At 47.2% G+C, this 17,036-nt stretch overlaps 1 protein-coding gene across 3 annotated transcripts in view; it reads left to right on the forward strand.

The window, feature by feature from the left end:
- The window catches only part of SYNRG (synergin gamma), a 102,336-nt gene that overhangs the window by 38,633 nt on the left and 46,667 nt on the right, over nt 1-17,036 (forward strand). For all 3 annotated transcript variants that reach the window (XM_075264248.1, XM_075264249.1, XM_075264250.1), the window contains exon 12: nt 13,313-14,245. In XM_075264248.1, coding sequence (XP_075120349.1) covers nt 13,313-14,245 — 933 coding nt within the window. The remainder of the gene's footprint in view (nt 1-13,312; nt 14,246-17,036) is intronic.

A 17,036-nucleotide genomic window follows, 5' to 3' on the forward strand; every position in this document is an offset into this window, starting at 1 on the left:
GCACCCTACACTTATTGGGTGTCAAAGTTGGACTTGTGGCTGGAGCTTGCGCTTTACGCCTTGGAGGTGCTGTCCTGCCGTGGAGGGTCTTCAGTGCAGCTGGTGGCATCATCACTGATGAGCGCTGCTGACATTGCTGACCGGCTGACGCTGATCAAAATGAACTGACATTGACCCATCATTTGCATGTCCACCAGTGTCGAGCACCCCAACATGAAGTTGCATGTGTTTGCTCCAGCTCTTCAGTTCCTCCTCCTCCAACATCACAGGTGAAAAACAAAATTTATAATCACCCCATTAACGCTCACCTCAAGGGCCTAATATTACGCTCGTCAAGGCTCTATTCATCCATAGAGCATAATATTAGGCTCCTACAAGGCTCAATTCGTACCAAGAGCATAATATTATGCTCCTAAAAGGCTCATTTCATCCCATAGGAGCATAATATTATGCTCCTACAATCCTCAATTCACCCGAAGCCAAAAACTAAAACTCTGCTGCTTAAAGGCTCAATTCACCCAAAGGGCTAAAAACTATGCTAGTTAGAGGCTCAGTCCACCCAAAGTGCCAAAAACTAAAACTCTGCTGTTACAAGGCTCAACTCTCCCAAAGGGCCAAAAACTAAGCTGGTTAGAGGCTCAATCCACCCAAAAGGCCAAAAACTATGCTGGTTAGAGGCTCAACTTACCTAAAGGGCCTAACATTCTGCTGGTTAAAGGCTCAGCTCACCCAAAGGGCCTAAAATTCTGCTGGTGCAATGCTCAACTCAATTAAAGGTGCAACGTTTAGATGGCTTCTTTCCAAACCGAGGGTGATTCCTTTCGGTAAGATCTGATGACTGTTTCCAGCCCTGATTATCCTGGTTGATCTTGTTCAATAATGAGGCCAGCTCAGCATGAGGATCTTTTACGTTAGGTTGTCCATGCCTACTAATGTGCATGAAGACTCAATCACAGTAAATGTTCTTATTTTTCTCCAATTCAATCTCTGAATGAACTGCTCTGAAAGATGGCCTAGGCACTGCTGCAATGGCAATCACTGGCTTTTCTTGTTCTGGTTCCAAAGAATCTTGTGCCTTACTTGAAGAAGAGACAATCTTAGTCTGACTGCTGGTTGGTTTCTGCTGCAGCATTTGGAGTTGGGTCTGCCAGCCTTGTGATGAACTCCTCATTCTGGATCCCATTAATTTCAACAGTCTCTAAAGTCTTTTGACACTTTGAATTTTGTTCAGTTCCAAATGACTCTGTGTTTAGATTTGGCTCAGTCGCAGCTCCAGGACATGCCTTTGAAGGCAAGGTTTCCTTTAGTGGCTCCATCTCAGCAGGATGATGATGGTGAAGCTTGGTTAAATCTGGTGTCGGAAGGGAAAGTGGTTTCTGATCTACAGCTAAAGTACTGGAGCATGTTGTTTGGATTATTAACACCTGATCAGAACCCTGTAGAGGTAATGTAGAGTCCGATATTAGAGGACCATTACCAGTAGTAGTGGTTGCAGCCAATTCTCCACCTTTGCGGTCCTCTAAATAAAAGTTACCCCCAGGACTTGTGCCAAAATGGTGTCAATTTCACATTCAAAATCAAGGTCAATGTCTGGGTCCTCACTCCAATCCACTCCAACAATCCCACACAATGAAAGTAATGGTTTTGAAACCACCGTTTTAGAGGCTAACAATTTTTAAGGGGCTAACACTCTGCTGCTGCAAGGCTCAACTCACCCAAAGGGCAAAAAACTCTGTTGGTGAAAGGTGCAACTCATTTAAAGGGCCTAAAACTCTGCTAGTAAAAGGCTCAAGTCACCTCAGAGGCCTCAATCTCTGCTGGTAGCTCAGCTTAAGGGCCTCTAACTTTGGAAGAGCTCACATGAAGGGCCAGAAAAGTAATTTTTGGAGGTCTCACCACATCACACACACACACACACACACACACACACACACACACACACACACACACACACACACACACACACACACACACCGGCCACTTTATTAGGTACACCTGTCCAACTGCTCGTTAACACTTAATTTCTAATCAGCCAATCACATGGCGGCAACTCAGTGCATTTAGGTATGTAGACATGGTCAAGACAATCTCCTGCAGTTCAAACCGAGCATCAGTATGGGGAAGAAAGGTGATTTGAGTGCCTTTGAACGTGGCATGGTTGTTGGTGCCAGAAGGGCTGGTCTGAGTATTTCAGAAACTGCTGATCTACTGGGATTTTCACGCACAACCATCTCTAGCGTTTACAGAGAATGGTCCGAAAAAGAAAAAACATCCAGTGAGCGGCAGTTCTGTGGGCGGAAATGCGTTGTTGATGCCAGAGGTCAGAGGAGAATGGCCAGACTGGTTCGAGCTGATAGAAAGGCAACAGTGACTCAAATAGCCACCCGTTACAACCAAGGTAGCCAGAAGAGCATCTCTGAACGCACAGTACGTCGAACTTTGAGGCAGATGGGCTACAGCAGCAGAAGACCACACCGGGTGCCACTCCTTTCAGCTAAGAACAGGAAACTGAGGCTACAATTTGCACAAGCTCATCGAAATTGGACAGTTGAAGATTGGAAAACGTTGCCTGGTCTGATGAGTCTCGATTTCTGCTGCGACATTCGGATGGTAGGGTCAGAATTTGGCGTCAACAACATGAAAGCATGGATCCATCCTGCCTTGTATCAACGGTTCAGGCTGGTGGTGGTGGTGTCATGGTGTGGGGAATATTTTCTTGGCACTCTTTGGGCCCCTTGGTACCAATTGAGCATTGTTGCAACGCCAAAGCCTACCTGAGTATTGTTGCTGACCATGTCCATCCCTTTATGACCACAATGTACCCAACATCTGATGGCTACTTTCAGCAGGATAATGCGCCATGTCATAAAGCTGGAATCATCTCAGATTGGTTTCTTGAACATGACAATTAGAGATGAGCGAACAGTGTTCTATCGAACTCATGTTCGATCGGATATTAGGCTGTTCGAATCGAATCGAACACCGCGTGGTAAAGTGCGCCATTACTCGATTCCCCTCCCACCTTCCCTGGCGCCTTTTTTGCTCCAATAACAGCGCAGGGTAGGTGGGACAGGAACTACGACACCGGTGACGTTGAGAAAAGTAGGCAAAACCCATTGGCTGCCGAAAACATGTGACCTCTAATTTAAAAGAACAGCGCCGCCCAGGTTCGCGTCATTCTGAGCTTGCAATTCACCGAGGACGGAGGTTTCCGTCCAGCTAGCTAGGGCTTAGATTCTGGGTAGGCAGGGACAGGCTAGGATAGGAAGGAGAAGACAACCACAACAGCTCTTATAAGAGCTAAATTCCAGGGAGAAGCTTGTCAGTGTAACGTGGCACTGACGGGCTCAATCGCCGCAACCCAGCTTTCCCAGGATCCTGAATGGAATACACTGTCAGTGTATTCCCGTATACCCGATATATACCCCGATACCCGTTCCAACGGTGTGCCCCCCCACCTTCACCCCAGAAATACCCTGCAAGTCCCCTAGCAATAGAATTGGGGCTATATACACCCACAATTTTTACTACTGGTATACAGTGCCATTGTCTGACTGGGAATTCAAAGAATATATTGGGAATACAAATACCCTCATTTCTTGCTACTGCCATATAGTGCCAGTTTCTGACTGGTAATTCAAAGAATATATTGGGGTTACGTGCACCCACAATTTTTACTACTGGTATACAGTGCCATTGTCTGACTGGGAATTCAAAGAATATATTGGGAATACAAATACCCTCATTTCTTGCTACTGCGATATAGTGCCAGTGTCTGACTGGGAATTCAAAGAATATATTGGGGTTACGTGCACCCACAATTTTTACTACTGGTATACAGTGCCAATTTCTAACTAGGAATTCAAAATGCGCAAGGCTCCCGGAAAGGGACGTGGACGAGGCCGTGGGCGAGGTCGGGGGAATGGTTCTGGGGAGCAAGGTAGCAGTGAAGCCACAGGGCGTCCCGTGCCTACTCCTGTGGGGCAGCAAGCATTGCGCCACTCCACAGTGCCAGGGTTGCTTGCCACATTAACTAAACTGCAGGGTACAAACCTTAGTAGGCCCGAGAACCAGGAACAGGTCTTGCAATGGCTGTCAGAGAACGCTTACAGCACATTGTCCAGCAGCCAGTCAGACTCTGCCTCCTCTCCTCCTATTACCCAACAGTCTTGTCTTCCTTCCTCCCAAAATTCCGAAGCTTTACAGAACAATAACCCAAACTGTCCCTGCTCCCCAGAGCTGTTCTCCGCTCCTTTCATTGTCCCTCAACCTGCCTCTCCACGTCACGATTCCACGAACCTAACAGAGGAGCATCTGTGTCCAGATGCTCAAACACTAGAGTCTCCTCCATCTCCGTTCGATTTGGTGGTGGATGACCAGCAACCCACCCTCATCGACGATGATGTGACGCAGTTGCCGTCAGGGCATCCAGTTGACCGGCGCATTGTGCGGGAGGAGGAGATGAGACAGGAGTTGGAAGAGGAAGTGGTGGATGATGAGGACACTGACCCGACCTGGACAGGGGGGATGTCAAGCGGGGAAAGTAGTGTGGATGTTGAGGCAGGTGCAGCACCAAAAAGGGTAGCTAGAGGCAGAGGCAGAGGTCAGCAGCTTAGGCGAAGCCAGGCCACACCCGGAATCTCCCAAGATGTTCCAGTTCGTACCCAGCCCCGAAAAACTCCCACCTCGAGGGCACGTTTCTCGAAGGTGTGGAGTTTTTTCAAGGAATGCGCCGAGGACAGATATAGTGTTGTCTGCACAATTTGCCTCTCGAAATTGATTAGGGGCTCTGAGAAGAGCAACCTGTCCACCACTTCAATGCGCCGTCATTTGGAATCCAAGCACTGGAATCGGTGGCGGGCAGCAACGGCAGGACAAAGGCCGCCTGCCGTTCACGCCACTGCCTCTGCCACTGCCTCTGCCTCTGCCACTGCCACTGCTGACTGTGCTGGCGATGCACTCCAGAGGACGAGCCAGGACACCACTTCATCTGCCTCCGCCACTTTGTTGACTTCTACCTCATCCTCCCCTGGTCCTGTCTTATCTCCTTCTCCTGCACCATCAAAGGCACCATCAGGCGTTTCTTTACAACAACCCACCATCTCTCAGACATTGGAGCGGCGGCAGAAATACACTGCTAACCACCCACACGCGCAAGCCTTGAACGCCAACATCGCTAAACTGCTGGCCCAGGAGATGTTGGCGTTCCGGCTTGTTGAAACTCCCGCCTTCCTGGACCTGATGGCAACTGCGGCACCTCGCTATGCCGTCCCTAGCCGTCACTACTTCTCCCGGTGTGCCGTCCCCGCCTTGCACCAGCACGTGTCACTCAACATCAGGCGGGCCCTTAGTTCCGCGCTTTGCACAAAGGTCCACTTGACCACCGACGCGTGGACAAGTGCATGCGGACAGGGACGCTACATTTCACTGACGGCACACTGGGTGAATGTAGTTGAGGCTGGGACTGCTTCCAAACTGGCCCGGTGTACCTCATCTCCCCGCCTAACATTCCTGGCAGGGACACGAGAAGAACACCCCCCTCCTCCTCCTCCTCTACCGCCTCCTCCTCCGCCACCGCCTCCTCCTCCGCCACCGCCTCCTCCTCCGCTGTTAGATTGACCCCAGCTACGAGTTGGAAACGTTGCAGCACTGGCGTTGGTAGACGTCAGCAGGCTGTGCTGAAGCTGATCAGCTTGGGGGACAGACAGCACACTGCCTCCGAGGTGAGGGATGCCCTCCTCGATGAGACGGCAATATGGTTTGAGCTGCTGCACCTGGGCCCAGGCATGGTCGTTTGTGATAACGGCCGGAACCTGGTAGCAGCTCTGGAGCTTGCCGGACTCCAACATGTTCCATGCCTGGCCCACGTCTTCAACCTAGTGGTGCAACGTTTCCTAAAGAGCTACCCCAATGTTCCAGAGCTACTGGTGAAAGTGCGGCGCATGTGCGCCCACTTTCGCAAGTCGACAGTAGCCGCTGCTAGCTTAAAATCTCTCCAGCAACGCCTGCATGTGCCACAACACCGGCTTTTGTGCGACGTCCCCACACGCTGGAACTCAACGTTTCAGATGTTGAATAGAGTGGTTGAGCAGCAGAGACCTTTGATGGAATACCAGCTACAAAACCCTAGGGTGCCACAAAGTCAGCTGCCTCAGTTTCACATCCATGAGTGGCCATGGATGAGAGACCTTTGTGACATCCTACGGGTCTTTGAGGAGTCCACAAGGAGGGTGAGCTCTGAGGATGCGATGGTGAGCCTTACAATCCCGCTCTTGTGTGTTCTGAGAGAATCCCTGATTGACATCAGGGATAACTCAGATCACACAGAGGAGTTAGGGATAGCATCCGATCCGTCACAGCTGGAGAGTAGGTCCACACATCTGTCCGCTTCACTGCGTTTAATGGAGGAGGAGGAGGAGGAAGAAGAGTTGTCCGATGATGTGATGGTGATACAGGAGGCTTCCGGGCAACTTTGAATCGTCCCATTGTTGCAGCGCGGATGGGTAGACATGGAGGATGAGGAGGAAATGGAGATTGAACTTTCCGGTGGGGCCAGAGGAGTCATGCCAACTAACACTGTGGCAGACATGGCTGAGTTCATGTTGGGGTGCTTTACAACCGACAAGCGTATTGTCAAAATCATGGAGGACAACCAGTACTGGATCTTTGCTATCCTTGACCCCCGGTATAAAAACAACATCTCGTCTTTTATTCCGGTAGAGGGGAGGGCCAATCGCATCAATGCTTGCCACAGGCAATTGGTGCAGAATATGATGGAGATGTTTCCAGCATGTGACGTTGGCGGCAGGGAGGGCAGTTCCTCCAGTAGGCAACCAAGTTCTCACCGGTCCACACAAACGAGGGGCACACTGTCTGAGGTCTGGGACACCTTGATGGCACCCCCTCGCCAAAGTGCCGCCACGGAGGGTCCTAGTGTCACCAGGCGTGAGAAGTATAGGCGCATGTTGCGGGAATACCTTTCCGACCACAGCCCTGTCCTCTCCGACCCCTCTGCGCCCTACACGTATTGGGTGTCGAAGTTGGACCTGTGGCTTGAACTTGCCCTATATGCCTTGGAGGTGCTGTCCTGTCCTGCCGCCAGCGTCCTATCTGAGAGGGTGTTCAGTGCAGCCGGTGGCATCATCACTGACAAGCGCACCCGTCTGTCAGCTGAGAGTGCCGACCGGCTCACTTTGATAAAAATGAACCACCACTGGGTAGAGCCGTCATTTTTGTGCCCACCTGTGTAAAGCACCCCAACATGAAACTCCATGTCTGTACTCAACCTCTCCAATTCCTCCGCATCCTCATACTCATCCACCATAAGCGTTGCACAATTCTGCTAATACTAGGCTCCCTCCAACATGATTTCCCCCAACTCTGCTGGTTAGAGGCTCCCTCCACCATGAATTTGCCCAAACTGGGCTGGTTAGAGGCTCCCTCCACCATGAATTGGTCCAAACTGGGCTGGTTAGAGGCTCCCTCCACCATGAATTGGTCCAAATTGGGGTTTTTAGAGGCTCCCTCCACCATGAATTGGTCCAAACTGGGGTTTTTAGAGGCTCCCTCCACCATGAATTGGTCCAAACTGGGCTGGTTAGAGGCTCCCTCCACCATGAATTGGTCCAAACTGGGTTTTTTAGAGGCTCCCTCCACCATGAATTGGTCCAAACTGGGGTTTTTAGAGGCTCCCTCCACCATGAATTGGTCCAAACTGGGGTTTTTAGAGGCTCCCTCCACCATGAATTGGTCCAAACTGGGCTGGTTAGAGGCTCCCTCCACCATGAATTGGTCCAAACTGGGGTTTTTAGAGGCTCCCTCCACCATGAATTGGTCCAAACTGGGGTTTTTAGAGGCTCCCTCCACCATGAATTTGCCCAAACTGGGCTGTTTAGAGGCTCCCTCCACCATGAATTGGTCCAAACTGGGCTGTTTAGAGGCTCCCTCCACCATGAATTTGCCCAAACTGGGCTGGTTAGAGGCTCCCTCCACCATGAATTGGTCCAAACTGGGGTTTTTAGAGGCTCCCTCCACCATGAATTGGTCCAAACTTGGCTGTTTAGAGGCTCCCTCCACCATTAATTGGTCCAAACTGGGCTGGTTAGAGGCTCCCTCCACCATGAATTGGTCCAAACTGGGTTTTTTAGAGGCTCCCTCCACCATGAATTTGCCCAAACTGGGCTGTTTAGAGGCTCCCTCCACCATGAATTGGTCCAAACTGGGCTGGTTAGAGGCTCCCTCCACCATGAATTTCCAAAACTTGGCTGTTTAGAGGCTCCCTCCACCATCAATTGGTCCAAACTGGGCTGGTTAGAGGCTCCCTCCACCATGAATTTGCCCAAACTGGGCTGTTTAGAGGCTCCCTCCACCATGAATTGGTCCAAACTGGGTTTTTTAGAGGCTCCCTCCACCTGAATTGGTCCAAACTGGGCTGTTTAGAGGCTCCCTGCACCATGAATTTGCCCAAACTGGGCTGGTTAGAGGCTCCCTCCACCATTAATTGGTCCAAACTGGGCTGGTTAGAGGCTCCCTCCACCATGAATTTGCCCAAACTGGGCTGTTTAGAGGCTCCCTCCACATGAATTTGCCCAAACTGGGCTGGTTAGAGGCTCCCTCCACCATGAATTGTCCAAACTGGGTTTTTTAGAGGCTCCCTCCACCATGAATTTGCCCAAACTGGGCTGGTTAGAGGCTCCCTCCACCATGAATTGGTCCAAACTGGTTTTTAGAGGCTCCCTCCACCATGAATTTGCCCAAACTGGGCTGGTTAGAGGCTCCCTCCACCATGAATTGGTCCAAACTGGGTTTTTTAGAGGCTCCCTCCACCATGAATTTGCCCACACTGGGCTGGTTAGAGGCTCCCTCCACCATGAATTGGTCCAAACTGGGTTTTTAGAGGCTCCCTCCACATGAATTTGCCCAAACTGGGGTGTTTAGAGGCTCCCTCCACCATGATTTGCCCAAACTCTGCTGGTTAGAGGCTCAATCCACCCTGATTTTCAAAACAAATGTTGGTGCCACCTCAACTTACTACAAGGGCCAAATTCACTGCTGGTGACAAGCTCTCCTCACTGCAAGTGCCAAATACACATGTTTCAAGGTGTTTTCCTACTGTCAGAGATGTGGTATTGAGTGTGTAAAGTGTGTAGTTGTTAGGCTGTGATGTTGGGGTAATAGAGGGTCTTTGGTGTGTTAGATGCCCCCAGACATGCTTCCCCTGCTGTCCCAGTGTCATTCCAGAGGTGTTGGCATCATTTCCTGGGGTGTCATAGTGGACTTGGTGACCCTCAGACACGGATTTGGGTTTCCCCCTTAACGAGTATCTGTTCCCTATAGACTATAATGGGGTTCGAAACCCATTCGAACACACGAACATTGAGCGGCTGTATCGAATCGAATTTCGAACCTCGAACATTTAGTGTTCGCTCATCTCTAATGACAATGAGTTCACTGTACTCCAATGGCCTCCACAGCCACCAGATCTCAATCCAATAGAGCATCTTTGGGATGTGGTGGAACGGGAGATTCGCATCATGGATGTGCAGCCGACAAATCTGCGGCAACTGTGTGATGCCATCATGTCAATATGGACCAAAATCTCTGAGGAATGCTTCCAGCACCTTGTTGAATCTATGCCACGAAGAATTGAGGCAGTTCTGAAGGCAAAAGGGGGTCCAACCCGTTACTAGCATGGTGTACCTAATAAAGTGGTTGGTGAGTGTGTGTGCGTGTGTGTGTGTATGTGTGTATATATGTATATATATATATATATATATATATATATATATATATATATATATATATATATATATATATATATATATATATTCTCTCTCTCTCTCTCTCTCTCTCTCTCTCTCTCTCTCTCTCTCTCTCTCTCTCTCTCTCTCTCTCTCTCTCTCTCTCTCTCTCTCTCTCTCTCTCTCTCTCTCTCTCTCTCTCTCTCTCTCTCTCTCTCGTGGGGGCTGTTGGATTTCCCATTGCCTATACCATCTGTGGTTGTCATGCGCAACGTCATTTAAAGGGTTGCATGCTAATGTTTCTTTAGCTGCATAACTCCAGCTTTAAGTTTGTATTTCTGTCCATATTATTGTGGAGGAAAGAAGGTTTCCAAATATTTTTCCACTTTCCATATTGAGTTTGGAGTGTCCAGTTGATAGGCTGTGATAGTGGGGTAATCCTGGGACTTGGGTGTGTTAGATGCCCCCAGGCATGCTTTCCTTGCTGCCCCAGTTGCATTACAGAGGTGTTGGCATCATTTCCTGGGGTGTCATTGTGAACTTGGTGACTCTCATTAGTCGAACTGTGGTTTCCCCTGAAACAAGCATTTTTTTTTCCCCATACACTACAATGGGATTCGATATTCATTCGAATATTGAGGAGCTACTCGAAACTGATATCAATATCGAATATTTCACTACTCTCTCATCTGTAATCTATAAATATGGTTATGTTAATACCCCTTTAGTTGTGTCGTCTGGGCATGGTATGACGACACATAAGGGCTGAAATAGAAAGTACCGTATTTTTCAGACTATAAGACGCACGTTTTTTCCCCCAAATTTGGGGGGAAAAGAAGGGTGCGTCTTATAGTCCGAATGTGGCGCCTGGCACCCACCGTAATAGAGAGACGGATGCCGGCAAGGGATAGACGCCGGGGCCTGAGACATCGCTACGTACCTCTGCCCTGCATGAAGCCAGCTGCAGCGATGCTATTCCGCTCCTTCGTCCCCCCGCCGCTGGCTTCATGCAGGGCAGAGGAGCGTAGCGATGTCTCAGGCCCCGGCACCTGTGCCAGCGTCTATCCCTCGCCGGCATCCGCCTCTCTAGTACAGCGGATGCCTTGGTCTGTAGTCTGTATCAGCGGCCCCTTCTCCCCCGGGGCCGATCCCCACCGGCCCCGTACCTGTGAAGTTGCAGGCCGGCTCCTGCGCGGCGATATCGCAAGAGCCGACCTGTTTGGGTGACAGCCGGGAGCCTAATGAAGGCTCCCAGGCCTGTCACTGCTATATATTAGTATTGCGGCTGGGTCTATGACCAGCCGTAATACTAATAGACAGAATGTCCCATAGACGGCAATACAGTTGTATTGCCGTCTATGGGACTTGCAATCAAGTGACCGCAGGTTCAAGCCCCTGGGGGGAATAAAACAGTAAAAAAAAAAAAGAAAAAAAAAAGCTTTAAAAATATGAAATAAATAAAAGTTCTATATCACCTCCTGTCCCTAGAAATATATGCCGTATTTTTCGGACTAGAAGACGCACCTAGGTTTTAGAGGAGGAAAATAGGGAAAAAAAATTTGAAGCAAAAAATGGTAAAATATTTAATATATGGGAGTTGTAGTTTTGCAACAGCTGCAAGGCACATTGACGGGTGACCCTGCAGCTGTACGGGGATGCATAGAGTTTTTTTTTGCGGGGCCAGCTCTACTTTTTAGTTATACTATTTTGGGGAATATCTATTGCTTAGATCACCTTGTATTGAAAAAAAACCCGGTGGTTTATGATATATGATTTTCTACTTTTATATATATATATATTCTAGGGACAGGAGGTGATTTAGAACTTTATTTATATTTTTAAAGGTTTTTTTTTTTTTTTTTTTTTTTTTTTTTGTTTTTACTATTTTATTCCCCCCCAGGGCTTGAACCTGCGGTCACTTGATTGCAAGTCCCATAGACGGCAATACAACTGTATTGCCGTCTATGGGACATTCTGTCTATTAGTATTACGGCTGGTCATAGACCCAGCCGCAATACTAATATAGCAGTGACAGGCCTGGGAGCCTCATTAGGCTCCCGGCTGTCACCCGAACAGGTCAGCTCCTGCGATATCGCCGCGCAGGAGCCGGCCTGCAACTTCACAGGTATGGGGCCGGTGGGGACTGGCCCCGGGGGAGAAGGGGCCACCAATACTGACCCGGCATCCGCTCTACTAGAGAGGCGGAAGCCGCCAAGTGATAGACGCCGGCACAGGTGCCGGGGCCTGCAACATCGCTACACTCCTCTGCCCTGCATGAAGCCAGCAGCGGGGGGACGGAGGAGCGGAATAGCATCGCCGCTGCTGGCTTCATGCAGGGCAGAGGAGCGCAGCGATGTCTCAGGCCCCCGGCGTCTATCCCTTGCCGGCATCCGCCTCTCTATTCGGACTATAAGACGCACCCTTAGTTTGGGGGGAAAAAAGTGCGTCTTATAGTCCGAAAAATACGGTATATAAAAGTAGAAAATCATATATCATAAACCACCGGGTTTTTTTTCAATACAAGGTGATCTAAGCAATAGATAGTCCCCAAAATGGTATAACTAAAAAGTACTTCTGGCCCTGCAAAAAAAAAAACACTCTATGCGTCCCCGTACAGCTGCAGGGTCACCTGTCAATGTGGCCTTGCAGCTGTTGCAAAACTACAACTCCCATATATTAAATATTTTACCATTCTTTGCTTCCAAATTTTTTTTTCCCTATTTTCCTCCTCTAAAACCTAGGTACGTCTTAGGGCTAGTTCACACGGGGACATGGACGCTGATTTTGACAGCAGATTTTGCGGCCAAATCAGCGTCCATACAATGTCCACACTATGTGAACTGCTCCCGCCACGACCATCGCGGTCGCGGTTTTCACCTCCGCTGTCGGCTCAAATGAATGAGCCGACATGGAGGGCGCTGCGGCTGGGCGGAAGCCGCGGCTCATCGCGAGCGGCTTCCGCCCGAAAGATAGGTCATGTCGCTTCTTTTTCTGCTAGCTCGCTAGCAGAAAAAAAAAAGCGAGCAGTTCACATAGGGATACATTGTATGGACGCTGATTTGGCCGCGAAATCCGCTGTCAAAATCAGCGTCCATGTCCCCGTGTGAACTAGTCTGTTATGTCTGTCATGCCAGAAGTATGTTATGAGTGAAAACTATATTTTGCTAGAAATTTATGCAAAATATATTGCAAATCTACAGTATGCATTTCATTGTGTGTCGATATTTTTGTCTGCTGATAGAACAGCCCAACATGTGCCAGACTTAAGAGGCTTGCCACCTACATCTTACTCCAGTGGACATTTAAATGGATTTTATGGGAACAATGACCTCTCTTGTGACTGAACCCAATAGAGGCTTTCTTTCTGATCCCTTAGGTCTAACATCGTGCCAAAGCAAAGAACATTTACCTGCAGTGTAATTTTATTTTATTTATTTTAATCTCGGGGAAAAACCCCTTTTAAGAATGGTTTATGAAATGCCAGAATAAGTAAATTTCACTCAGTGTTTTATTTATTTAATGCTACATGAAGTCTAACTTGTTTTTCTCTCTTCTTTTTTTCTATTTTGCAGGAGATGGTTTTACAGACTTCAAATTGGGAGCAGATGATGGTTTCACAGATTTTAAGACTGCAGACAGTGTATCGCCTCTTGATACTCCATTGAGAGAAACTCAACCATCACTTACATTCCCCACTTGTCCTCAACAGAAATTGCCAACACAAGTAAAACCATCCTCTGATCTTGATTCGTTCCCATCTTCGGTAACTAGTAACTTCTCCAAGGCATTTCATTTAACCAAGCCTGTACCATTGCCTGTACCCCCACTTTCATTATCATCACCATCACCGTTGTTACCATCCTCATCATCATTTGTCACTGCACCTCCTAAAAGTTCCTCTCTGCTTGACGACTTTGGGGACTTTACACTCTTTGGCCCAAGCACCAGCACATCTGTTGGTGGCCAGAATGACTTTGCTGACTTTATGACAAGTAATACCAGTTCTGTGGAGCAAAACCGTGATGACAAATATAACGTTTTTAAATTGGAAGGCAGCACAGCTGATCAAGTAACATCTACTGCTGCCTCCCAAACCCTTCAACCCACATCTTCAAGCTCATTTAATAAATATGAATTATTTGATCAATTTTCTCTGGAAGGGTCTTCAATAGCATTTGAAGAAACAAAAGATTCAACCAACAGTACAAAAAATAATGACTTTACTTTCCAATATGACAAATTCACCAATGCAGACAACAATACAGAAAAGTCTTTTGTGGATAAGTTTGTTGCCCTTAAACAAGCCAAAGAGGACTCTGTGTCAATTAAGTCGCTGGATCTTCCTTCCATTGGTGGTAGCAGCTTTGGAAAAGATGACTCTGAAGATGCACTTTCCATCCAGTTTGACATGAAGCTGTCAGATATGGGCGGGGAGTTGAAGCATGTTATGTCTGATAGTTCTTTGGATTTGCCAACGGTTAGTGGTCAGCATCCACCTGCGGCAGGTGAGGAATTGGTTAGATTACTTTGGTAGAGATGAGGTAGGTGTAGTTACCTGGAGGCAGTACTTGATATTTGTGAATTTCATGCAGTGTTATTTTCTCAGTTCCCAATATGTGAACTAAAATGAAGGGTATCTTTGTGAACAGTATTAATATAACGCCATAGTTATTTATTTGCATGTTGTGTTTAGTAGCACATGTTAGTATATTTATTCACTGAGAATTTACTCTAAATTATTTATTTTCAACTATTTATTCTTTACATAATCCATGAAACACGTGGGTACAATTTATACTTCGCAGACTGCTTATTGTATTGCGTGTTGCAAGAGGTTTGTGCTGATTATACAATGAAATAACATTCAAACAATAATGAAAATTTACCATAGAAAATCTGTAGTGTTATCCATAGCCTAAATATACAGATAGATTATGGTACGACTGTCACTAATTCCACTGCAACCCCAATTGGGTTTAGTGGTGTACTTCAGTACTCTTAGAACTGGATAATACTAAATAAATTGCAATGTACTTTCAAAGAGGACCTTTCACCATTTTGGGGACATGTGGTTTAATACACCGCTAGAAAGCTGACAGTGTGCTGAATTCCGTGCACTGTCTGCTTTCCCTTTCTGTGCCCCCGGTGAGGAGCTATCCGTGCCGGTACCGTAGCTCTTCACTGTCAGAAGGGCGTTTCTGACATTCTGACAGTCAGTCAGTAACACCCTTCCTCACAGTAGTGCCTATTGCGCCGTACTGTGAGAGTGGTGAGGAGCGCCCCCCCTCCTGATAGTAATCGTCCATAGACAAATACTGGGAGGCCATTCCTCACTGCTCAGCGTCATCACTTGGCGGTAAGCAATGCCCCCTCTCATAGTACAGCACTATAGATGCTACTGTGAGGAAGGGCGTTCCTGACTGACTGTCAGAAACGCCCTTCTGATGGTGAAGAGCTACGATACCGGCACCAATAGCTCTTCACCGGGGGCACAGAATGGGAAAGCAGAGAGTGCGCTGAATTCGGTGCACTGTCTGTTTTCTAATGGTGTATTAAACTACGTGTGCCCCAGATGGTGAAAGATCCTCTTTAAATCTGGTCACCTAGCTGACATTTTTGGGACCACTGTTGGGTCTCATTCACATTAGAATCTTAGGTCCACATTCTGCATTAACAATTTGTAAGCTAAATATGGAAGTGGCTTATAAATGGAGATGTAAAATATTTGCCAAAATACATGTAAATGAGGTCTTAGAAGTTGGTAATGAAACACATGCAGTCTGTAGAAGAGAAGGATTTATGAATATTCATAGTTGACTATATGTACAAGTGCCCCAAAGATCAAAACAGTACTTTTGTTCATATTTGGGTATATCTACACAGGACGACTCTGTTCCTGACTTTCACAAAAATTCACTCAAATTTGGCATTCAAATTTTAGTAAGTTTCAGAAAGGACTTGTCATGTTTTTTATGAGGTTTAAAGGCATTTTCATACTAGTGACTCAGGACAGGTTGGCAGTATGTCACTTGTGTGAACTGACACTTGGACCGCAAATAAATCAGATATTGCAGCAACCTTTGGTTGCCAGAAGCTGCTAGTGAATGGGGAAATGCCACTATGCAATGGATAGGGCTGCAGTGTTGCTTTTATTTGAGTAGGAGTTGTTCTGTATGTGCTCCTGTCCACTATCCACTTCTAGCACCAAGTAGATGCTGCAACAGCTGGTCTACATGGGGTTGGGTTGCCGAACCCTGATGGATCAGCTTCTCAGTATGCACACTCAACTTTTAGGTCAGAAAACTCTTAGAACAATGCTTCATCTTCTTTGAGCAACTTCAATGTCTTTTGTTTTTGTCTTTTAAGAAACAGTATTCCTTTTTGAAATGGCATTAACTTTTTTCGATTTAAGTATTTTGCAAAGTTGTAGCTTTACCAATATTGAACTTCTGATGAGTTCACATTGACTTCATAAGCCACTTCAGTGTTATATTGAAAACCATGGCTCAGATTAGCTAATAGTTACTGTGGAAACTTAGGCAATCTAAAAACATGGCAGTTTTTCCATAGTGACTGATGATTTTAGTATGTAATGACTGACTTATGCCATAAAACTTTGAATGTGCCATATTTATAGCAGTGTCTAGTTGTATCCACAGCAGTAAATCTGGGGCCATGTGTTTATTTGATGTCGATGCTGTATTCTAATATTTGTTTGCTGCTTTTTATGTTCACTATTGCACTTTTAAGGTATTTTCCACTCCGCGAACAATAGTAGAGTTGGCAGAAATTGTCTTTGCTTTATGGCGTTTTTGGAATTGAGCACTGATATATTCGACTTTCTGTATACCAATTCTGTAGGGTATCTGTATACCTTACTCTCGACACACACAAAATCATAAATTGGGAAACTTCCACAGTTCCTTCTAGCTCACCTGTCTCCAGAGGTTACTAGGGAGTGTAGCAACTAGAGATGAGCGAGTACTGTTCGGATCAGCCGATCCGAACAGCACGCTCGCATGGAAATGAATGGACGTAGCCGGCACGCGGGGGGTTAAGCGGCCGGCCGCCGTCAAAGCGGAAGTACCAGGTGCATCCATTCATTTCTATGGAGCGTGCTGTTCGGATCGGCTGATCCGAACCGTACTCGCTCATCTCTAGTAGCGACCTCTTACAATTGCAAATCACACAATCCACCATTATTGCTTAGGCCCCACGCTGCGGATTTCAGCTAGAAAAAAAAAAACGCTGCTGGTGCTGTAAAAAGGAAAGATTTTTTTTTTTTTTTTTTTGGGG

The sequence above is a fragment of the Leptodactylus fuscus genome, chromosome 2, assembly GCF_031893055.1.
Source record: "Leptodactylus fuscus isolate aLepFus1 chromosome 2, aLepFus1.hap2, whole genome shotgun sequence".
In the NCBI taxonomy this organism is placed as follows: Eukaryota; Metazoa; Chordata; class Amphibia; order Anura; family Leptodactylidae; genus Leptodactylus; species Leptodactylus fuscus.